The 26,705-nt window shown below is 39.5% G+C and overlaps 1 protein-coding gene across 1 annotated transcript; it reads left to right on the top strand.

The window, feature by feature from the left end:
• The first annotated feature begins 266 nt into the window (after window positions 1–266).
• LOC139453399 (post-GPI attachment to proteins factor 4-like) lies at window positions 267–4,136 on the top strand. Its single transcript, XM_071235080.1, has 2 exons — window positions 267–336; window positions 2,918–4,136. Exons 1-2 carry the CDS (start codon window positions 320–322, stop codon window positions 4,134–4,136), a joined length of 1,236 nt encoding a protein of 411 aa, XP_071091181.1. The 5' UTR covers window positions 267–319.
• Window positions 4,137–26,705: the final 22,569 nt, after the last annotated feature.

Consider the following 26,705-nt stretch of genomic DNA (forward strand, 5'->3'; position numbering starts at 1 on the left):
ATATACCACACGCCCACTTGATAAACATAAAAGAACGACCTGAACGTTAAGCTCAATGACCTTAAAAAAAAATAACAAAAAAAAAACTTCGCACGGAAGACTGTTAATAGGAATGTGTCGTGTATGATATTTGTCAAACATGTAATTGATCCTGATATACAAACTTTAAGGTTGAAAGTGTAGGATTGCTCCCTCTGACCGAGATGTGCCGAGTGTCGGTCACGTGTCACGAGCGTAATGCTCGTCGCATTAACTGGCCGGCAGAAGGAAGTTGGGGTGAGACAAGGCTCCGAGCTGAGCCCGCGATCGTTGTTGAAATATGAGCGCTGGAGTCACGTGAGTACAGCCTATCGTTATTATAACATAAGTAACTTTTCAACGCTTTCATTTAAAAAATTATAACAACATCAAATGTAGACTTAAGGCGCTGATGTAAGATCTGTTGAACAAGCGATGTTCTGATATATGAATATGTGTAAGTTTATGATCAAAGAGTATTTCTTAGATATGGGTAAAGACAGTCGACTTATGGCAAGAATTTCATCTTGGATCACGTACTTGCTCATAGCTAGATGTTTCCCCGAATGATCAGCTTTTCACTTTTTTTTGGTCCATATTTATAAAATCACGAGTATTGGAGACGGCATAATATTTAGCGCCTCTAAACATGCATTTTATTTTATTGATAACTTAACGTTTTGTGAGCACCCACAACATAATTTCTTTCAAAATATTTAGCTTGTCCAGTAAGCGCATTTAAATTTCTTTTAAAAAATTATTTTTTTCGAAATGTTCCGGAAATAATATTCACCCAAAAAACGCAGTCGTGTTATTCTGAAAAACTGATCAAATCGACGTTAAACCTGCCTCATTCGCTTATGTTACACACTGAATTCGAGACAACTTAAATTCCGATTAGTTATGTATCCTAATGAGACGCCCATGGCCACCGTCTTTAAGGACGTGTCGCTGGTTGTGACAACAAATCTGTTGATGCTCGGCAAACAAACACCTGCACACATACCTTGCTCTATACGTGACCACTCGTGTCATTCCGGGACATGTCGAATGACCTTCTTGCAGTTATCGCAGTAGTAGTATTAATAGTTGTGGTAGCAGCAGCGGCCGTAGAAGTTTGTTTATTTGTTTGTTATGTAACACCAGACTCAGAAATATTCCATCTATATGACGGCGGTCTGTACATAATCGAATCTGGTCCAGACAATCCAGTGATTGATATCATGAGCATCGATGGGATAGGATGACATGCATCAACCAAGTCAGCGAGCCTGACCGTCCGATCCCCTTAGTCACCTCTTACGACAAGCAAAGACGCCTTTTACGGCAAGTATGGGATGCTGAAGAACTCTTATAACGTGGATCTTCACGGGACCACAAGCGGCAGTATTTTGCTTCGAATAATGATGTAGATAGACAGGTGTATATTTCCGCATGGGCGAATCACGATGCATTTTGTCTTATGAAATTGTCCCAAACACAAGCTCAAGGGATATTTGAAGAAAATTCACACACTGCTCCCAGTGCAATCTCATTAAAATCAGACCTCAGTGCTCGCTATCACCACACAAAGATCTGAGGACAACTTTGACCGACCAATAAACTAACATGAACCAATTAGAAAGGAGTTCTCAAACTTTAAAAGGTACCACAGGGTATGGAATGTCTCGTCCGTTTCAAATGTTTATCCATTGACCGTGAGATTGTTTGTCCTCCTGAACCGGGAGATTGGGGACGATTGTGGTGAAATCAGTTGTACAGTCCTTAACTGTCGTTCGGAATGGTTCGTTTTAACCCTCGGAGATTGCGTGTTTAGAAAACAAACGCATTCGGACTTTCACTTTCGAGATCTCGTAAATATATAACATCAACGCCAGAGTATAACAATATAGGCAACAGGCAACCTTATACCATATCGGCGCTTATACAATAGAGCACAATGTATGAATATCAATTTTCTGTCAGAATTTTGTATTGTTGGAATAATAACGTTATAATTTAGGTACAATTAGTCTCGATTATCCGCTAAAACAGATTTCACTGGACGTAAAAGGCAAAATAGGGGTGATAATTATATGAATGGATAACTGAAATTCAGTGATGACACCAGGTGTTTGCGAAAAGAGTTGCATGTCCTGCCCTGCCAGTAGCACCCGTTACTTGTACGATTTGGGGCGGTCGGGTAGCCTAGTGGTTAGAGCCTTCGCTCGTCACGCCAAAGACCCGGGTTCGATTCCCAACATGGGTACAGTGTGTGAAGCCCATTTCTGGTGTCCCCCGCCGTGATATTGCTGGAATATTGCTAAAAGCGGCGTAAAACCACACTCACTCCACTCAATTGTACAATTTGTATAAGTATGTGTTTGTTCTCTGACGCCGCACAGCATTAATCCTGCCATGCGCCGGCGGCCTGAAAACGAACCAGATCGATGGACCAGAAAGTTTTAATGAGATTGCCCTGGGTAAAAACGTGTAAACAACAGATCTGTTGTGCTGAGACGCATACTAGATTTTCGCCCTATCATACAAATTGGCAAGCTAGATATTTGATAATCTTCATTTATGGCATGTGATTTCAAATTTCGTTGTCTTCAGGTAGTTTTATTATCTTTTAGAGAGTTGTATGTCATCGATGATGCTTTAAGCAAAGAAATTTGTTTCAGCTGAAAATTACACACATTCTTTCCTCAAATAATTTTCGTAGAATGAATGTATTCACCTAAAATACAACGTGTCTGTTCAATTCAAATAATTCAGGGTTGGGTGCACTCCTGATTGCGTACAGATCCTGATGTCATAATATCGTTTTCTGACAATGGAAAACAATACAATAGGCCCTCATCGCCTTCTGGAAACAAATGATGTTTTGAAATAATTATATATATTTTTTTCGTTTCAGGTTGTTCCAGAAATGTAGAGCACTCTTGTGTCAGAGACGGTCTCAGGTTATCCGCTTCTACTTCCTCCTATATGGGATAACGTTCTTCCTCGTCCTACCTATTCTGTGTCTCGATCTTCGTCACTCTGTGTACTACTTCCGGTTGAAGAGCAGCAACCAAGAGGGAATACGTTTGCAACGCGAGAACGATCAACGATTGGCTGAGACTCAACTAATCATACACATGTATGCTGAGTCCTTATCAAAAAGCAACGAATCAACGCCTTTATTACATTCAGAAAATATAGACGTTGGAATTACCGTGGTGACAATCTCGAGGAACCGTCGATACAAGGGAGGTTATCAGCCTCGGCATCTAACACAAGGTCTAGGTCGTTTGGTTGATTTGATAAATACCTCCAACACGGAACTGAAATACGGAATATTTTTGTGCAATGTTGACGGTGACCCGGACAGTTATCATGAAGCAAAGTCATTGAATTCAACTTTTACAACGTTTCAGAAATTTAAAGAAAAGCAGACAAAGTTTGTTGATGTTTTTGAAAAAGAGAAACTTGATTATATTTATTGCATTGAAGAGACACTAAAACGAAATGCGTCCAATGTATTTATGATCGAGGACGATTCCTACCCACACAACGATTTGTTTATTGTCCTTGAAAAAGTTCTAAAGTATGATAAACAAAAGCAAAACCGGAAGACTAATAATGTGACTTTCATAAAGTTTTATCATCCAGAACGGTTGCTAGGATACATAAGTTTAGAAATGGAGAGACTTCCTGAATTGATTGCATTCGGTGCTGTGTTTGGAACAGTTTTAACCGTCCTTGTTATGTTTTGCCTGTTTAAGGAAAGTGACCAAAATGCACAATTGTTGTGGCTATTAAATGTCATATACTTTTCCCTTTTGGCTTTAGCAATTGGTCGTGTGAATTTAATAGAACTGCGCAGGCTTTCTGCGCACATGTACCAATTCACCCCATCGCCATCATGCTGTACCCAAGCGATGCTTTTTCCGCAAGATGGAGCAAGGAGTATGGTGAAACATCTTAAAGAGGTTACATGTAAAACAGGGTATGGGAAAGATACGGCTTTGGAGGAGATTCGAAGGAGAGGACACTACAAAGCTTTGATGGTGCAGCCGAACTTGTTTATACACACAGGTCTTTTTTCCACAGTTCGACAAAGAATGGTTAATCCGTTCCTTCTTGGAAAATAATAAATGCTGAATGAACAATTTACACACAAGCATAATCATTGGATCTACCTATATTTTGTCGAATGTTGAGGGATACCGAGCTGCAGACTGGGGAAATAATTTGTGCTCTTGCTGATTAAATATTTAATTCTGTTTCCCCTTTTTATTGTTCCGGGTTTTTATTGTTACGTGTACACATAACATAAGATTGATGTGAAGCATCAACACGGTGCCAACGTCAATAATGTGTGTTGAAAAGACAAACGTGTGCTAAACGCGGAAATATTGTTCAAAACCGCTGAGTCAAAATCCAGGGGAACTCGGTCTCGGTGGAATGAATGGCTGCAATTTTTCAAGGTCAATTTCAAATTTCAATGTCATTCATTCATTATAGTTACTAGTACAAAAGGAAAATGAGTTCAATAAAGTTAGTGTTTGGTTTTGATTAAAGTTAAAATGACCACTTTCTCCATCTGGAATCGAAAACGAGGCTTGGAGTGCACAGCTCCATGAAGGGAGATTCGAATTCGAACCCACGATCAAAGGATTTTGGTACGCCTATTGGACGCAGTTCCCCAAAGCGAATTGCGACGCCTTCTACGACTGGGCCGCACGTGTCCCTGCCGTTACGAAGAAGCTTTGCAACAGGAAAGGCCGCTAGAGCAGCAGGGTCAGGTGCATTGGAAGCACGGTCATCTCAACGTCAAAGTGTTTGTTTGTTTGTTGGTTGTTTAACGCCGCACCCAGCAATATTCCAGCTATATGACATTGAGATTACAATGATACTGGCGCTACGATACCTTTAATTCTTGAAATTACAATGATACTGGCGCTACGATACCTTTAATTCTGGACCCGTGAAGATTCCGGGGTAGAATAGGTTTTCAGCAACCCATGCTTGTCGTAAAATGGGACTATGCTTGTCGTAAAAGGCGACTAAGGGGATCGGGCGGTCAGGCTCGCTGACTTGGTTGATGCATGTCATCGATCCCAATTACTGGATCGATGCTCATGATATCAATCACTGGATTGTCTGGTCCAGACTCGATTATTTACAGACCGCCGTCATATTGCTGAGTGCACCGTTAAACAACAACAACAACAACAACAACAACTTTAATTCTGAATATATTTGTCACATTCACTGTTAGGTTGTGTACCAACCACTATCACAAAATAAACTTAGTTTTATTCGATTTCTCTGTAACCGGTGAGGAAACGTGAATAATTGTATTTGTTAACATCATTTTGAGTGCCCTCTCTTTTTTAGAAATACTCGTAAAATCATTTATTTTCATGATTTAGATTTTACAGTAGCTTCTAACTATTTGCAAAGAGTAGCCTACCATTGATCCACAAATCGTTGGATAGGTTGCTTTTTTTGGTTAACGCCGCACTCAGCAATATTCCAGCTACAGGACGGCAGTCTGTAAATAACCGAGTCTTGACCAGATAATCCAGTGATTGACACCATGAGCATCGATCCACGCAATTGGGATACAATGACATGTATCAACCAAGTCAGAGAACCCGACCACCCGATCCCGTTCGTCGCCTCTGATGACAAGCATGGGTTCCTGAGGACCTATTCTGACCCGGATCTTCACGGGTCCAATGTCATTATAATGGCCGTGCGGACGTAACATAACGACAATGGGGTTGGTCATTGATTCTGTCGTGAGGAAACCAAAAACTCTGCCAGCTGTAAAATAAAATAACTATTCAACAAGACCGATAGATGACTACTTACTAAAAGAAATTGATTCTCTCTAGTTTCAGCCTTGAACACGGATAATAATTTCGACACAAACATTTCGAAATCGTGCGTGCGCACCTCTGTGCATCGTCTTGAATATCATATCTTGTGTTCAGAGGCAATGTCAAATTGAATGCCAATCGGGGTCTCTTATTATTATACTAATTCTGTTCACAGATAAGTTACGTTTCTACCGAAGATGTTCGATAAACCATATACGAAGTGCTATGTTGTGGAACTTTACACATTCGGTAGCGTGTGGTTGGGGAAGAATTGCTTTTGAAAGGATCCACATCGCTGTACATAATAAGCTTGGATTCTTCATTGTTCTTTGCGATTTATCGCATACGGAATTAAGATCTAAAGCTCAATGCAATTTTGGTTATAGTCTGTCTGACTAAAGTGGACATGTGCGGCTGAACTCAGAGTGAACACTGCTCAATTAGTGTCTTCGTATGTGGGTACTTAATACATGAACAATTTTAAGGTGACTTTCAGAAAGAAAACGTCATATTAATATGATAATTATTGTGCGTGAAGGGTGTCAATGTTACCATGTGTGTGAATTATCTTGAGGGGACTGGACAACCTATAACAGCATACCCCTTAGGTGCACTTTGAACACTAAATTATATGGTTTCCATACAAAAAATTTCACCACTTCCTACCTCTAATTATATATTATTAAAAATGGGATATGTAGACAGCAATACATGTAGCCTTTGTGACACACACATAGAAACGACTCAACATTTGTTTTGGGATTGCAACAAAGTGAAAACGATCTGGACAGCACTGGAACTTTGCCAAAATACCAGAGCACAATTCAAAGTAAACATCACAAACGACATCTTTTTCTTGGATACCAATTCAGAAGTAATGACCCATTATATCTTATAATTATTCTTTTAAAAAAACTTATTGAAAGACACAAAGCATATTCCATCGTTCCTGATCTTCCAGAATAAACTGAAGCAGTATCACTTCATCTCCAAATGTACGGCACTTATGAGCGGGAATTTAGACAGATTCTATGAATATTTGTCATCATGCCATACACTTGTTTGTAACATGGGAGTAACTGTTTTTATGCTTTGTAAAAACAATATAAAATGCCATAAATAAAAAAAGTTTTAAAAAATGTGTATGAATTATCTGTACTTGTCACGCAATTATTGCAATAATGATGAATGTTCAAATAAATGTTCATTCTTTTGCTAACCCGCGGAGTGGACAGAATTTAGTTCATAATGGTGATAGATTTACAATCGAGAACAGATGATCTGCTTCGAGATGTGCCATCCTACTACAGAGTACAGGCCAGTCTGTACCGGTCCAGATCCCAAAACGCCCCACCATTTCCTCCCACCTCATCTGATATGCAGCTACCAACAGTGTACACTAAAACCTCTGATGACAAAACCTTTCTCCTGCACCAAGACGAGAAGATGCTCATAATGAACTGTTACCGATAAGACATCGACGGTACATTTGCCATCTGCCCTGACGTCTACAAACAAGCGTATGCCATGCCTCCGTCAGCGACAAGATGTTACCACTAGTCTATGGTCTTCTTCCTGACAAGCGCCAGACAACGTGACATATATTCTCCCAGATTGTAAAACAGAAAGCGGCCCTGAACAACACTCATCTGGCACCAGTAACCCTTTCCTGACTTGGCAAGCTGCACAGAACGCCGTCCAAAATGGGTTTCAATGTCAGCTAAAGGGTTGTATGTTTCACTTCCGCCAAACCAATTGGAGAAATATCCAAAGAAGTGGACTCCAGACACTCTTCAACAATGACCCAAGAGTAAATCTGCTCATCCGCGTGACATAGACGACATCTGATTGAATGCCCTCTACGAAGCTGACCTTGATGATGTCAGAGTTCTGAAATTCAGTGACTATGTTACTGAACAGTGCCTAGAAGCTGATGGGCGTGTCCAAGGGCGTTCGTTTTGCCCTCAGATGGCAGTTCAGGTGATGACTGAAGACAAAACTCAGGGGTGAAGTTTAAGACGTTCAGCCATGTTTATTGATAGTTTGAAATTAGTCGAAAGGGTAAAGGTTGGTAATAACGTGACATGACGGCGATTCTTCATTGTCGACGTCATTGACTGACCATGTCAGTCAGGTTTTGAAGGTAGAGGCATTACGTGGTGCAAGGTCAGTGACCAAAGTCCAAGTACACACGTAATATCCGGCGACGTAAGGAGGTGTTAACTGACATTTATGGATAGCGCTTGGGTTTAAAGGTTCTGCCTGGAGGTTGCTTATGATTGGAAGGATACGCTATTTTCAAAGGGGATAGAATTTTGCTTGTCTTTGGAAACATATTGAAACAATTAGGTATTTTTGATACTGTAAATGAAGTGTTAAATAAAATGATTGAAATGGATGGCACTTTAACAGACGTACCGTGTGGAACCACTTTGACACCCATGGTTCCAGGACCAACAACAACTTGGAAGGGTGACACTCTAAGCTGTAAAAAAGTTAGATACAAATCACCCCAACATCTACAAGTTTGTAGACATAAATAAGAAGAAACAATCCCATGCTGAGACCTTGCTGCTGCACATTCAGGCTGCCACCAAAGAGAATAAAATGTTGCAACTTCAACACAAGTATCCTCAGTGAACAAAATGAACTTATGACAAGCAGAAAAAACTCCAACTGAGTATGCAAATGATGTATCCACTGTGTTGGCCTGTAAACGTATTTGAAGATGTTTGTAGAGGTCTCGAACTAAATCCATGTCTTGTACATTAAAAACCATGTCAGATAATTGTTTCCCAGAATGTATGTTTCAGAATATGTATCGTACAATGTTTGAATATGTATGTAGACGTTAATCATTAAATGTTAACAAAATCAAAAACCATATTCAAATAACTGATTTAATAGAATATGGTATCGAACTAAATCCACGTTTTGTACTTTACAAACCATGTCATTACATGTAACTGATTCCCAAAATGTATGTTTTAGTTGTACAATGTTTGAATATGTATGTAGACGTTAATCATTAAATGTTAACAAAATCAAAAACCATATTCAAATAACTGATTTAATAGAATATGGTATCGAACTAAATCCACGTTTTGTACATTACAAACCATGTCATATACATGTAACTGATTCCCAGAATGTGTGTTTCAGAATATGTATTGTACAATGTTTGAATATATATATATACGTTAATCATTAAATGTTAACAAAATCAAAAACCATATTCAAATAATTGATTTAATAGAATATGTGTCTTCATATCTGTATATGTGCAATGTGTACATATAAAAATTAAAACAACTTATAACGGATATTCTGCAACAGACAACAACTATGGATGACTCCCCTTTTTACCAAGAACAAAAGGTGAGGGAACGATGAGATGTCCCCGACCAGAGCGGCGCCTGAAGCTGACACGCCGCGATTTTCACAGCCGTATTCATGTCAACGAGTATAAACATTTATACAGTACGCATGTCAGAAAACGAAACAACTGAATGATGCACAACCAGGATGTCCTGAAAGTCCCTTTGTTGTGGACATGCGTGCTTTACATTAAAAAATGCTTATCTAACAAAGATGCCTTTCAGATCACACCCCACATCCTTCAAAGTTAAGACGTAGTTTAAACCTGTTTGGTGGGTACACATGCGTATTCTTAGCACACAAAACTGTAAGCCTCTTCTGGGTAGGTTGTGAAGAGAGGTCTTGCTCATACACAGTCGCCATGAAGGGGTTCCTTGCCGTTCTGTGTCTGTGCGTTGTACTGACGCCCAGTTCCACGTGTAAGTAGGAATCAAGTAACTTATGCGAGTATTTTGTATTTCGAAAGGAACAAACTGTTCTGGTCATGCGTCCACGAAGTCTGATGTAAGTACGTACAACTGACAAAATCCTTTCTACTATCCTTAGAATTCTTTGTTAAAATCAAAAGTCCATTGTACAATTCCACTTATGTCACAATCATGTGTCAATGAATCACACTGAAATTGTGATGAAACTAGAGGAGTGGATCGAACATATGTACCCATCACAAATACATGCAAAGGCAAGTGACAGTGGTATACCATATTTCAAGATAGTAATTCCATGATGTCCATCTCTGTATGTTTGGATTGGTGACTACATGTAGGGTAGCCAAGGATTCGAACTGAAAGTATCCAACTTGTGATAAGGAAGACAAACAGGAAAATGCGCCGTTCTATGAACATCATATTTTCTTGTAGATGAGACCGCCTCCGTGGTCTAGTGGTAGAGCGTCTGTCCGGAGAGCAGAAGGTCCGGGGTTCGATCCCCGGCCGCGTCATACCAAAAGATGGTACTTATCGTTACCCTGTCTGGCGCTCGGCATTAAGGGACTAAAACAAGGACTGGTCGGCTAGGAGTCAGTATACTGTGTCTGAGTGGGGTATTCATGTTAAACTGCGGCATGGTATCTCAGTGAGCTAGCAGTATAAATCGGAATCAGTCCGGACTAGTATAAGCAGCCACACACACACACATACATACACGTGCATGCTCGTCGCTATATAAGTGCAATAATCTTGGACGCGACGTTAAACTCCATTTCATCTCACCTCACCTCTTGTCTAGTGGTTCAAGCGTTCGCTCGTCACGCCGAATACATGGGTACAATGTGTGGAGACCATTTCTGGTGTCCCCCGCCGTGATATTGCTTGAATATTGCTAAAAGCGGCGCTAAACCATACTCACTCACTCTTGCAGATGAGTGTGATTGTCCAGAATGCGCCAAGGAAACACAAGTGACGAAAACAGAACCGTGAGTTTGTTGTTTTTACTTTTTGTTTCATTTTTATACAGGATTGCACATAGTTACATTTTACATTTAAGTTGACACAATGACCAGAAATAGTCAACTCTGGGGCTTGAAATTGCTGAACATTTTGTAAGGACAAAGAGTGACCTCTAAACACGTGAACAGACCTCTAGAATAGTAAACAACAGGCATATAGATACAGACCTTTAGCCAAATGATCTGACCGCTAGACCGCTAGACTCGAGGCCCGTGAATAGATCTCTAGACACGTGAACAGACATCGAGAACCGTGAATAGATGTCTAGACACGTGAACAGACCGCTTGACCCGTGAATAGATCTCTAGACACATGAACAGACCTCAGGACCCGCGAAAAGATCTCTAGATACGTAAACAGACCGCTAGACCCATTTATAGATCTCCAGACACGTGAAGTGACCGCTTGAGCCGTGAATAGATCTCCAGACACGTGAACAGACCTCTAGACACGTGAACAGACCTCGATACCCGTGAATAGATCTCTAGACACGTGAACAGACCTCGATACCCGTGAATAGAACTGTAGACACGTGAACAGACCGCTAGACGCGTTAATAGATCTCCAGACACGTGAACAGACCTCTAGTCACGTGAACAGACCTCAAGACCCACGAATAGATCTCTAGACACGTGAACAGACCTCGATACCCGTGAATAGAATTGTAGAAAAGTGAACAGACCGCTAGACGCGTTAATAGATCTCCAGACACGTGAACAGACCTCTAGACACATGAACAGACCTCTAAACCCAGGAATAGATATGTAGACACGTGAACAGACCTCGATACCCGTGAATAGAACTGTAGACATGTGAACAGACCGCTAGACGCGTTAATAGATCTCCAGACACGTGGACAGACCTCTAGACATAGGAACAGACTTCTAGACACAGGAACAGATCTCTAGACACGTGAACAGACCTCGAGACACGTGAACATACCTCTAGACACGTGAACAGACCTCTGGACATGTAAACAGACATAGACACGTGACAAACGCACCTCTAGACAAGTGAACAGAATATAAATCCGTGAACAGGCCTGTTTACTCGTAACCAGGTACATTGACAACTATACAGACCTCTAGAGACGTGCACAGATTTAAATGTTTATGATCACTTCTGAGCCAAGTATTCTCAAATAGTCTTGCTGAATAAATCGCTTTCTTAAACAGGATGTCGAAGTCTAAAATTACAGTTCTTCCTCAATTATTCTTAGTAGTTTGACAGAAGTTAGAAATTTAAACTTTCAGTTTTTCAAAGTTATGACAGCATAATTATGATACTTTAGATACACGATTTGTTTGTAATGTCAGTTTTGCGATTCCGTGATTCCTTTACGATACAATTCTCACTAGGGAAAATGTGTATTTTTCAGTGTATACAAATGGGTCACAACAAGAGAGAGTTACCAAGGCACCTGCTCATGCACAAAATACAGGTAGTGTATTCAAATAATAGGTGACTAGTTAGGATGAAAAGACCGTTATCTGTACTGAGTGTTCAATGGGATACGCCCTTGTCTGAAACTATGATGAGGTGAAATTATAATCATATGACGTTATGAACAATTGTTGTTTTTCCATCTTATATTTACGTTGCGTCTACAATGTATCAATTTTGCATTTTCTAGCTTGTATTTGCCTGATGTCGATCTTGTATTTGCCTGATGTCGATCTTGTATTTACCTGATGTCGATCTTGTATTTACGTGATGTCGATCTTGTATTTACGTGATGTCGATCTTGTATTTACCTGATGTCGATCTTGTATTTGCCTGATGTCGATCTTGTATGTACGTGATGTCGATCTTGTATTTACCTGATGTCGATCTTGTATTTACGTGATGTCGATCTTGTATTTACCTGATGTCGATCTTGTATTTACCTGATGTCGATCTTGTATTTACGTGATGTCGATCTTGTATTTGCCTACTTCCTCGCTTGTATTAGCTTGCATTTTATGCATTTATGTTATCTTGTATGTTTGGGTTGACATTGAGTATCTTGTGTTTGCCTTGTGTCTATATTGTATTTACACTGTGTCCAGCTTGTCGAATTTGTTTTAAATACTTTCCTCATATCAAAAGCAATTCTTTGACCTCTTCTATTAGGATAATTTTTTTAATAATATTTTATATATATATTATATATAATATTTTTTCATTTGTGTTTTTAACCGAATCGATTCAGTTTGTCCAACTTCGCTGACTAGTTTGTCAACTGTTTTCGAAATGTTTGTAAACATAAATCAGCAAACGGTGAAAAACGACGCGGTCGAAGAGCCCTCAGATTTCATGCAGAGGTGTCTCGGAGTAAAAGATCTGATTACAATGAGACTGGCGCCACCATACCTTTAATTCTGAATAAACCTCACATTCACTGTTAGAGTATCTACCAACCACTATCAAAAATTAAACTGAGTTTTATTCGATTTTTCCGTAACCCATGAGAGAACATGAAGAATTGTATTTTTTATCATCTCTTTTTTTTGTGTGCGAGAGGTATACTCGTAAAACATTTTCAAGATTAATATTTTACAGTAGCTTCTAACACTATTTGAGTAGCCTCCCATTGATCCACAAAATCGTGTGATGGGTTGTTTTTCTTCGCCGCACTCAACAATATTCCAGCTATAGGACGGCGGTCTGTAAATAATCGAGTCTGGACCAGACAATCCAGTGATTGACATCATGAGCATCGACCTATGTATTTAGGATACAATGACATGCATTAACCTAGTCATTGACCACCCGATCCCATTGGTCTTATATTCACTTTGCGTCTACAATATATCTAGTTTGCTTTCTATCTACCTTGTATTTACCTTGCATTTACCTTGTATCTACCTTTAGTCTGCCTATGTTTACTCTGTATCAACATCGCGTGTACCTTGTATCTTTTGTCTTTGCCTTTTGTTTATGTTGAGATTGCCTTGTATCTAACGTCTGTGTGCCTTGTATGTAACTTCCGTGTGCCTTGTATGTAACTTCTGTGTGCCTTATATGTAACTCTTGTGTGCCTTGTATCTAACTTCTGTGTGCCTTGTATCTAACTTCTGTGTGCCTTGTACGTAACTTCTGTGTGCCTTGTATGTAACCTCTGTGTTCCTTATATCTAACTTCTGTGTGCCTTGTATCTGACTTCTGTGTGCCTTGTATGTAACTCTTGTGTGCCTTGTATCTAACTTCTGTGTTCCTTGTATCTAACTTCTGAGTGCCTTGTATGTAACTCTTGTGTGCCTTGTATCTAACTTCTGTGTTCCTTGTATCTAACTTCTGTGTGCCTTGTATCTGACTTCTGTGTGCCTTGTATGTAACTCTTGTGTGCCTTGTATCTAACTTCTGTGTGCCTTGTATCTAACTTCTGTGTTCCTTGTATCTAACTTCTGTGTGCCTTGTATCTAACCTCTGTGTGCCTTGTATGTAACTTCCGTGTGCCTTGTATGTAACTTCTGTGTGCCTTATATGTAACTCTTGTGTGCCTTGTATCTAACTTCTGTGTACCTTGTATCTAACTTCTGTGTGCCTTGTATCTAACTTCCGTGTGCCTTTTATGTAACTTCTGTGTGCCTTATATGTAACTCTTGTGTGCCTTGTATCTAACTTCTGTGTACCTTGTATCTAACTTCTGTGTGCCTTGTATGTAACTTCCGTGTGCCTTGTATGTAACTCTTGTGTGCCTTGTATCTAACTTCTGTGTACCTTGTATCTAACTTCTGTGTGCCTTGTATGTAACTTCTGAGTGCCTTGTATCTAACTTCTGAGTGTCTTGTATCTAACTTCTGAGTGCCTTGTATCTAACCTCTGTGTGCCTTGTATGTAACTTCCGTGTGCCTTGTATATAACTTCTGTGTGCCTTGTATGTAACTCTTGTGTGCCTTGTATCTAACTTCTGTGTACCTTGTATCTAACTTCTGTGTGCCTTGTATGTAACTCTTGTGTGCCTTGTATCTAACTTCTGTGTACCTTGTATCTAACTTCTGTGTGCCTTGTATCTAACTTCTGTGTTCCTTGTATCTAACTTCTGTGTGCCTTGTATCTAACCTCTGTGTGCCTTGTATGTAACTTCCGTGTGCCTTGTATGTAACTTCTGTGTGCCTTATATGTAACTCTTGTGTGCCTTGTATCTAACTTCTGTGTACCTTGTATCTAACTTCTGTGTGCCTTGTATCTAACTTCCGTGTGCCTTTTATGTAACTTCTGTGTGCCTTATATGTAACTCTTGTGTGCCTTGTATCTAACCTCTGTGTGCCTTGTATGTAACTTCCGTGTGCCTTGTATGTAACTTCTGTGTGCCTTATATGTAACTCTTGTGTGCCTTGTATCTAACTTCTGTGTACCTTGTATGTAACTTCTGTGTGCCTTGTATCTAACTTCCGTGTGCCTTTTATGTAACTTCTGTGTGCCTTATATGTAACTCTTGTGTGCCTTGTATCTAACTTCTGTGTACCTTGTATCTAACTTCTGTGTGCCTTGTATGTAACTCTTGTGTGCCTTGTATGTAACTCTTGTGTGCCTTGTATCTAACTTCTGTGTACCTTGTATCTAACTTCTGTGTACCTTGTATCTAACTTCTGTGTGCCTTGTATGTAACTCGTGTGTGCCTTGTATCTAACTTCTGTGTGCCTTGTATCTAACTTCTGGGTGCCTTGTATGTAACTTCTGTGTGCCTTGTATCTAACTTCTGTGTACCTTGTATGTAACTTCTGTGTGCCTTGTATCTGACTTCTGTGTGCCTTGTATGTAACTCTTGTGTGCCTTGTATCTAACTTCTGTGTTCCTTGTATATAACTTCTGTGTACCTTGTATCTAACCTCTGTGTGCCTTGTATGTAACTCTTGTGTGCCTTGTATCTAACTTCTGTGTACCTTGTATCTAACTTCTGTGTGCCTTGTATCTAACTTCTGTGAGCCTTGTATGTAACTTTTGTGTGCCTTGTATTTATCTTCTGTGTACCTTGTATCTAACTTCTGTGTGCCTTGTATGTAACTTCTGTGTGCCTTGTATCTAACTTCTGTGTACTTTGTATGTAACTTCTGTGTGCCTTGTATCTAACTTCTGTGAGCCTTGTATATAACTTCTGTGAGCCTTGTATGTAACTTCTGTGTGCCTTGTATCTAACTTCTGTGTACCTTGTATCTAACTTCTGTGTACCTTGTATATATCTTGTGTTGTAGAACAAACAGACACCGGGTAGTGAGCGGCTACACCACCGGCTACGACAGCGCCCCCGCGGGGTGTTACCCTGGCTGTCGGTGTGGCCCTCGTGGATAGACAGATCCAGGTCACATTCATTTCGCTCCCATCTCCAACGCTGCTTACGCCCGATTCTTGAGAAATGACGCTTCCATAATTTTGTTTGCTTTTTTCTCTGTATTTTCTCTAGATCAATAAAACAGCTTTATTTTAATGTTCTAATAGCAAGATTGACTTAAAATCTATTTGGGAGGTTGTACTATTAACAGGAGTAAGTGAGTATGGTTTTACGCCGCTTTTAGCAATATTCCAGCAATATCACGGCGGGGGACACCAGAAATTGGCTTTACACACTTTACCCATTTGGAGGATCGACCCTGGTCCTTCGGCGTGAAGAGCAAATGCCTTAACCACAAGGCTACCCCAAAGCCCCGCTATAAACAGGGAAAGAGACGCATCAGAAGCCCGAATTTCTACAGAACGTACGCGTTTACTTTGCCAAGGAAGTGATCTCATGATAAAAAATTCCTTGTACAGTTTCTAATCCACTGATGTACACAAGTTGTATATGTTTTATTTCGATAGAACGGGGCGCGCTTGCCCATTTGTCTGAGGCACCGCAATTCTCTGTGAAGAGTTGCGTCCCTTGGGCATGCCAGAAACCTATAAAACGGTTCGCCCTGATTATGTTTCTAGGTTGTCAGCACCATACCCGTGCTCGTGGGTTTCACCGAAGTTGTAAACGTCTAAGACCTGCATCACTTCCGGCTTCCCTCCGTGATATAACTGTAATACTGCTAAAAGCGGCGTTAAACCCAACTCACTCACTCTCTCAATAGACGCGCCCCGGGTCTTTCACAGTCTGTTAAGTAACACAGTCATTTTGTTATTTGGAATATTTAAGTGAAAACGAAATATGAGTTGAGAAAAAATATAGTGTCAATTCATAGTAATTCACCATAAACGTATCCATGTACATCAACAAATAGACACTGTATTCGGCAAATCCTGAACTTCGACCAATAAAACAATTAAATTTGTTTTAATTAATTTCCTCATATCAAAAGTAATTCTTTGATCTCTTCTATTCGGATATATTCACTTGTGATTGTGACCGATCTAGTTTGAAAACTGTTTTCGCAATGTTTGTAAAAAAATAACATCAGTTACAGAGGTGTCTCGGAGTAAAAGATCTGATTACAACGTGGCTTGTGCCATGATCCCTCTAATTCTGAATGTCTTTGTCTGTCAAATTCACCGTTAGGTTGTCTCCCAACCACTATCACAAATTAAACTAAATTAGTTTTATCCCATTTTTCCGTAACCCGTGAGGAAATATGAAGCACTATATTTGTTTATCATCCCTTTTTTGTGTGCCCTCTCTTTATACGGGGCTGTCGGGTAGCCTAGTGGTTAAAGCGTTGGCTCGTCACGCCGAAGACCCGGGTTTGATTCCCGATATGGGTACAATGTGTGAAAGCCATTTCTGGTGTCCCCCGCCGTGATATTGCTGGAATATTGCTTAAAGCGGATTAAAACCATACTCACTCACTCACTCTTAACACGGTATACGCGTAAAACATTTTCTAGGTTTATATATTACAGTAGCTTCTAACACGTTTTGCTCAGAGTACCCTCCCATTGATCCTAGAATCGCTGGATAGGTTGTTTCTTAACGCCGTTCTCCGCAATATTCCAGCTATGTGACGGCGGTCTGTAAATAATCGAGTCTGGACCAGCCCTTCCAGTGGCTGACATCATGAGCATCGATCTAGGCAATTGGGATACGATGACATGCATCAACCAAGTCAGCGAACCTTCATGATTTAGTGATTCCAGCATTACTCTGTTGTAATCAAGTAAAGTACCTTTAATTTCTTCAAATGTTAAAAATCTGTTGTTGCTGCATAAATCTTTTAAACTATAAATAGCCTTACCAAGTCAATGTTTTAAAATGAAATTGTATTTAATTTGGTGATTGAACCATATTGGCTGTCATGGAATCAACTCAATACTTCGTTTGTTTACTTTATGTTTTCTGTAATAGTTACCCCAAATATTCAATACATCCCTTCAAAATGGATTGTTCAAAGTAATAAACTTATCAATATCTGCACCCAAAAGGAATATCTGTTATGAGTGAAAGTTGTTAATGTTGACATAGTCAGTTTTCGTAAACGTATCCTTAAAAATGATAATTTCAATGAATCAATATATTTGCAGGTATCAATCATTCTAAGACCATCTTATTCCTTATCAAAGTAATTCTTTTTATTTTGTCTGGTTTGATATTCCAAATGAATTTATAGAATAGTTTATTAAATTTTCCAATAAAATTATCGGGTGGATTCTGAAGTGCGGAAAATATATGAACTAATGATGAGTAGGAATAATTGAGAGTCTTAATAACTGTGATTTCACCTATTACTGTTAGATGTCTTTTTTTCCAGCTTCCCAATAATCTATTGATATGTTCGAGTCTTTTTCTTATATTTATAACCCATAGATCATGTAATATGGGATTAAATATTATTCCCAAGACTTCAAATCTCCCTCTTGCCAGTCTGGTGTTGTGGCCTCACAGAGTTTGATGCTGCTTCCTTCCATTGAACCTATCCATATAGCTTTAGTTTTGTCAATATTTACCTAAGGCCAGTGATTTTGTTCAAAGTATCAATTGCAGCTCAAGGACACTCTTCAGATCCTACTCAAAACTGTGTATCATCTGTATATTGATCTAATTTATACTCCATATAATTTATTGTTAATGTTTTTATATATTTGTTTCATAAACAATTCAATAAATTTTGTTGTGGGAACTGTGTCAAAAGCCTTTTCACAATAAGTAATGAAAGTCCTGCCCTATTTTCTATTTCGCGGATTCTTACAAAATTAAAGTTTGCACATCGGTTTTTCGATTCATACCTCAATGAACCGAAAAAGAATACACAGTCAATCCTTAAATGAATACTCTTATTTGTATAAGTTCTATTTTCCATGTGTCAAAAAGACTTGGACGGCTTTTCCACTTCTTCATAAAGCTGAATCCTGCTTCTCATATCCCCTTCCCCTTCTTAGTTGTTCTAATTCTTTCTTATACTTTCATTAATCAGAAAAGCTTCTCTCACTTATTGATTGAAATTAATTTGTCATCGTTGCTTCTAATTCTAAAATGTTTTTCTCTCGAATACTTGTGTTTACATTTTTTTTTCCCAGAAAAGATGAAAATGAAAGAGATTTCCCCCTTATTTTCATAAGGTGGGTTTCCCCAAATAGGGAATTACTGATGGAAAGATGTAATTCAGAGTCTTTATAATTTCTGAGACTATTTTCACCAAGTGCGAAATCTGCATCGTTTGAACAAAGTTTCTTTTCACAAAATCCACCTAATGTTTGTTATATAAGAGGTTTTGAATTTCCAGTAACCTCCACCCTTTCTTTGGATAAAGAATCTGACAAAGACATAGTGTCTGCAGAGTGATCAGATTTATAGCCAGGAAAGGTTGAGGTATTTAATGTTAAATAAAGAATATCACCTGAAACAAGAAATAAATCAAGTCAAGTCTGTTGCCTTGGGTTCCTTTTCCACCTAATAAATTTCCTTATATTTTCATTTCGGTCTCGCCAGATATCAACTAAATCAAGAATTACTATATTTTCTAAAACTATATTTCTTACTTTCGGACAATTAATGCTTTTTTAATAATTTTCAAGATCAGACTTGGGATTCAAAACCAGGTTCCAGTCACCACATATAGCAATAGAATGATTTTGTAATTTCTCAATAGAAGCAAAAAATATTTAATAGAAATTTGGATCATCCTGGTTTTGTCCATAAACAGTAGGTAGAGTCATCCTTATGCCTTCAATGGTGGTATCTGCTACAAGAAAGTTTCCATTAGTATGATCAATTTTACATGCATGAAAAGTGGTTCTGTGTTATTATTTATCAAGATAGCTACACCCCTGGCATTGACGTCAAGGCTGATATGATACACTGTATTCCCCATTCATTTTTCATTATATTTTCATTTTCCTTACTTGTATGGATATCTTGTAAACAAATAATAGACATTTGTTTATTTCGCCACAAGTTCATTATTCTTTAAACTATTTGCATCTTATTAGCCATTGACATAATAAATAGGTACATGTAATTTGTTTCTCTGTTAGTTGCCTACTGAATTGAATATTTAAAAAAAAATATACTCTTAAAAACAACAACACTTGACATAGATGTAAAACCACTTTTTGCCAAATATCTAAAATAATTACATTAAATGAGAACCAAATAAGTCAAACAGAAAGATGATGTGTCTATAATTCGCGAAAACACATGCAAAGCACATGCACGTAGCGTCTAGGGATCAATTTTACAGCTTCATCCAAACGCAACCGCCTGTAAAAAACGTGCAGCACAGGATCCTGCATTTAGGCATGAAGGCCCCCCTGCTGAATGGGTATAAAAATCCACATCAACGGCTGTTCATACAGTTCTTATAACGGCAGTAGAGGCGGTGACAGAATGCCAAGACTGAATGCAGCTCAACGGAACAACGCCATTGGGAGATTACAAGCTGGAGCAACTCAGCAAGAAGTGGCGAGGCACTTTGGCGTATCCAGACAGACAATCTCCGCACTGTGGACCCGATACAACAACACCAACGACAGACCAAGGTCAGGAAGACCAAGGGTGACAACCCAAGCACAAGATCGATACATCCGGCTGCGACACTACCACAGCCACGTCTACAACCACACAGATCCCTGGGGTACGCAGAATATTAGATCAAACGGTACGCAGCAGACTGAGGGAGGCTGGACTTTTTGCACGAAGACCTGTTCGACGTCATGTATTGACCCCACGTCATCTGGCGGACCGTCTGCCAACAGAGGGTTAGATGGGCACGTGCTAGGTGAAGAAATGTACTGTTTACTGACGAGTCCCGTTTCCTACTCACACGTGCTGAAGGGCGCGCACGTGTCTCCAGACGTCGGGGTGAACGTTACGCCCAAAACTGTGTGCAGCAGGTTGTCCCATTTGGCGGCGGGAGTGTCATGGTATGGGCCAGAATTCATCACGGTGGTAGGACGACTCTCGTGCATGTGGCAGGTGCATTGACAGGTGTGTGTTACAGAGACTTGATCCTACAGCCTTACGTTCTTCCTCACGTCAACGTTCATGTCGGACAGTTCCAGCAGGACAACGCTTGACCGCATATTGCACGTGTTTGCCAGGACTTCTTACAGCACAACAACATCCAGACATTACCTTCGCCAGGCCGGTCACCAGATTTGTATCCGATTGAGCATCTGTGGGACGAGTTGGATCGACGCGTTCGCAGAAGGAATCCACCGCCCCAAACACTTCCGGCGCTTCTTGATGCACTTCAGGATGAATGGCAGCACATCCAACAACGTGTTATTGACAACTTGACTGCATCTATGGGTCGTCGGTGTCAAGCGGTGATTGATGCACGTGGTGGGCACAACCGAAACTGACATTTTCTGTACCTCTGTGACATTAACTGTATCGTGTACGTGTGTCTGTCTAGGTGACACGATTATTGTTTTGAACATTGTGTACGTTGATCTTCAAACAGTGTTTCAATTATGGTTTCTGTGTCCTATTTTGAAACAATCGCATTATATTACATTTTGAAAGTCAGTGTCAAGTTTCTTTTTTTTGAAGAGTATATATAAAAACAAAAACAAGAAACACAAACATAGTACTAAATGGCAATTTTGGTGTCACGGCTAATTTATACATAAATAACATTTGGAGAGACTTATTGATAGGAACAAAGGGCTCCAGAATATTTTATGATAAACTCATAGCGACAACTAGCTTTCCTCTGATGTGTTATAAATGAGAAAATGAACTCAATCAAAGCATATCATGGAATAATGATTTTAGTAACTGTAAAATATGTACAGATGATGTTAAACTAACCGATTTCCAGCTTAGATTCATAAATAGAGCTCTATATACCAAAAAGGAATTATCAAAAAATGAAGTAATTTCATGATGACATATGCTCTTTTTGTATCTCTGAATCTTATAAATTATACCATGTATATGTAGAATGTGTTTTTGTAAAGCAATTTTGTTTAGAAAATGAAGTGTACCTAAACTCGAAACTTGCATATGCTATTTATATTACCAGTGGTGATAAATTATTTGCTACAACAAAAAGAACTCCCTTTTCAACAATATAATTCTTCTGGCAAAACATGTTATTCACCAGTCAAGCATGAAGAAAACACCATTATACTTTCCTTTCTTCCTAAAAATATTGAAAGATGTATGTAAAATAGAAAAGAATATTGCAATGAAAAATAGTAGTATTGATGAATTTGACAGAAAATGGAAAGAATCATCAGCTTACTTATTATAATATGACAGGCAATCCAATAGTCAATTAATATTACAATGCATTGTAAGGGAGTTTTTAAATCATCTTAAAGTATTATTGGGAGATAAAGAAAAGATTTAAAGATATCTGGTTCCATTAAATATTAAAAGTGAAACAACTGACGGTGGCATTTCATTGTCAGTTTTATGGTCAAGGCGATTTTGTATTTCTTTTGATTTGGTAAGGTCGGCGAATCAGTGAACCAAACACAAGATGTGTAAGGCCTAATGGATTAACCAAAGCAGTAACTTTAGTATGCTAAATGATGGCCGATTGATTGCAAGTGTTTGTTCCTGTTTGTACTATGACTGCTTACCATAAAGCGGTCCATAAACATAATAATAGGCCAATTATATTGCGTATATTTCCACACAACACAGGGACATGCTCAAAGTGCTGTTATAACCCCGGTCACGGTATCATGGAACTGTTCTGGGTGAACAATACCTTCCAAATGACGTGCTGGTTTTCTTGGGGAATTAGTCAGCAAAGAGCCAGAGTCACAGGAGACTAATCACAGTACAAATTAAACATCTCAGCAAATATTTTGCATAAAGAAATTTGAAACCAGGAGTCTAGCTTTACCGCGTGACTCAAACGGTACTTGTGGGTACTATTGCCCTGTTAAGTACAATGGGTGCTCTTCCCGTGTCTTTGACGGAGCTTGCCCAGATATTGTGGGTGCGATGCCCAAGAAAAAAAAAAAAAATCCTTAATTCCGACATCAAAACTCTAAAATGCTGAATACTGCTGTGCTGTTAATTACTTAATACTGACATACAATAAACATATGTGTAGGGGTGACTCACCCAAGAATATCTCTAATTTGAATTCAAAGTCCTAGACAATACACTCAGTTTTGTACCAAATTGTGCACATTAATTACTTGTAACAAATGACAAATTTTGTCGTTTAGATTTTTGAAATTACGAGTCGAGCTTAGAGGTGTGACTCGATAACCCTACAGCTTAGGTTTGTCTGGGCCCTAGCTGCAACTATATGTCTGGCGTGGCCTGGAGACATTTCAAAGATTCCCTACACAATAACTTCAAAGATCTAGCTTGACTAAAGATGTAATTTGGAGTATATTGCACACATACAAAACTGAATTTTGGAAAGACACATTTTGGCATTATTATACTGGCTTTGATTAAACATACCTGGTTGCACTTTTCAACAGTTACACAATATATATCCTTGATTGAGTCCATGTAAGTAAACACAAATTAGTAAGTCCCAATGAGATATCTTGTACACAGTGTCCATCTTGTAGGTGCCCGTGAGGCGGTTTCTGTATTGTGCAGGGTCTGCATGAAGATGGCTGTGGTCGGATAGGCGTATATACTTCTTTTCTTAGGTCATGTGCAGGAACGACATCTTGAAGGGGAAGTCTTAGCAGTGTTGCTAAGATATTCGAGCAGGGAAGGTTTGGGATCAGAGAACTTGTTCTTGATTGGAGAGGTTCTTGTTCTTTCTTCAATCTTGTTAAAGGCCATTTCTTCGTTCTTGGTGATTGGCCTCCAGGAAGGTAGTATATCCTTTTAATAAGAGAGTGTCACTTCCTACTGTTTTGTGAACCATATGCCATGCTGTAAAGAGGTATAGGAAAGGACAGACTAAGAAGTCTGTCATACCCGGATTCTCCACCAAATTATCATGGAACTGTTCTGGGTGAACAATACCTTCCAACTGACGTGCTGGTTTCCTTGGGGAATTAGTCAGCAAAGAGCCAGTGTCACAGGAGACTAATCACAATTTTATTTACAAAATCAATTAACAATTTACAATATACTTAGAAAATATCTGAGGGTGCCACAGAGAGTCGGTACACACTCTGGGCTGTGGGAGAGAGGTCTGCTTGGTAAGAGAGTCAAACCCCTTCTCTCAATCTCTCTGGACCAAGGCTTAAATAGCCAAGGTCACCTGACATTTAGTAAGTAATAAATATAAATGTAAACAGTAAATCATCAGTGACATACTTGCACATCCTGTTCAGGATGGCAGAAAGTCGATGTACACAAAAATGGGGATTAACAAATAGGATTAGCATCTAATAAATAACAGCAATTAAGTGTTTCAAGGCATATAGATGTCATGGCTCCAGGGTAATGAGCCTTTGCAATCAAATGTTCTTCAGACAATGGATGTTGTAAATCAGTCGCTATGACAACGGGATCAGTGTTCGCTGAAAATCATTCTCAGCTACCTGGGGAGTATAAACCTAATCTTCCCGTTAGGCGCTAGAAAGTTAACATCTCATCCTACCGGGTACCCATTCACTGCTGGGTGAATAGCGGCACATTTGGAACAAAGCTATTTTTCCAAGGTGACACCACATGTGCTAGATGTACATGTGATTCTCTGTGGGATAAGATGTAGAAACTCTCAGGAGCCAAGCTGACGAAACGCGGCCACCCATCCAACTACTCTCCGCTAAACTTAACCTGAATTGTTACCTGACTACGTTGACTACGTTGCACCACATAGTCCCAGCCGCACCATTGCATTACTGCAATTTGATCTTGTGAACCAGGACACCACTGCGCTTCACTTTATCTCCATCGGTGTCCAGTTAATCATGAAGAATTATACTGAGATAAATACCGTCATCTTATATCGAAGGGATTAAATTTGAGGTTCGCTGAACGTTCTCAAAGTATACAAAACGGAAGGTGCCAGATTCTAACCCGTCAGCGCCAGTGTGCACTTGGGGGTCATACATACATAGGTATTGACATACAACAAAAATGAAACCGACACTACAGTCAGACTCGAGACCATCTTCCTGAGGCAAGCGAGTTGACAGACTATAAAAGTCCACTTTCCACCCTTGCCCAACTAGGATGCTATTCCGGAGTTTGGCTGGACGAAAGAGTCTATGCATAGTCCAATCGAAATCGCGTAACGAACTATTCATCCGGTTTGTAAACAAAATGGATTTCAACGTGCAGATTTCGATTTGCAAAGCATGGGTATCGAAAACTGGGCGTCGACAGATATTTTGCAAATATTTTCATGTTTTTAGATAAGGTGCTGTTGTGATTTGATGTCCTTCGCGAGGTAAGACCCGTTTTATTAAAATAAAGATCTTGATTATCGATCGAGGGGACAACAGTCGTAATAAACACGAAATTCCAGCCTAGTTCTGCAAGGGAGGAAACTGGACTGGACTAACAGTTAGTTATCTCCCTTACATTGTGTACCTCGGCAAGATGGTTCTCCTATAGAACCGGGTACATTGTGATACGCTCGTCTGTACCCAATTGTATCAATTAGAACGGTATATTAGCATACCTCTTGAGCATGAATAAATTACAAAACGAATTATTGTTACGTTTTTTTTAAACAAATGACAGAAATAATAACAAGAAAGGCGCGCTGAAAGCTTCGTGTTTGACTTGGAAGAAATTATTTATTTACACTGTAATTCTCTAATACTTCATTCGTTGAACACTGTAAAGCTTGCAACATGTATCCGGATACACAAGAACGTATTGAGGGAGGAGTGGGGGGGGGGGGGGGTGTTGGAAGGGGAATAAACGCAGCTTTCAACAGTATTTCAATCATATTGGCGTGCTAGCTTAGCTTTGGAGGATAGTCTGATTAGATACTTGTCGTTGACAGCAATCACTTTGGTGAAAACCATGGACACGGTTTGCTGACAATCTGGCATGACAAAGGGAGTTAACTCTACACAGCAAATTATCACTGTCCATAAGTCAAACACGAACATTGGCCATCCCGCCTTGTATAGGTCGTGACACCGAGTAACAGGATTTCTTAAACCCGTTAGCCCGCCCCGTGGTCGAGTGGACAGTGCGTCTGACTGGAGAGCGGAGATCCCTGACCGTGTCATACCAACAGACTTTAAATTATCTTGCCTGGCGCTCGGCATTAAGGGTACAAAACAAGGACTGGTCGGTTCGGAGTCAGTATACTGTCTCCGAGAGTGGTATCCATGTTAAACTGCGAAATGGAATCTCAGTGGGCTAGCACTTCAAAACCGGCCTTTGTCCGGGCATTGCCTAAAAGTCGGGCCGGGCCGGGCCAAGACGGGCCAAAGTGTTATTGGCTAATTACTTCATTACCTACATATAATTGATGCAACATACATACATGACATTAATGAACAATCACCAAACAAAACAGTGCACCATAATTAAGTGATTCGGAGTAAATCGCTTGAAAACCAGAAAGTGGAGCTGTGTGTAAGCGTAGCTGATCTAGGTAACATGTAAAAGAGCAATCGTTAAACGAAATAAGATTTGAAACGTATCAAATACTTCTAGCTATCGTGATATCAATTTCCATCTGTCGGCATAGCGTTTATATTTATAGGAACGTACTATATGTAAGTAAATACCACTTTATAATGTCACTGTTCGTCGTATTTA

This window comes from Haliotis cracherodii, unplaced genomic scaffold (assembly GCF_022045235.1).
Source record: "Haliotis cracherodii isolate W230 unplaced genomic scaffold, xgHalCrac1.p SCAF_9, whole genome shotgun sequence".
NCBI lineage: Eukaryota > Metazoa > Mollusca > Gastropoda > Lepetellida > Haliotidae > Haliotis > Haliotis cracherodii.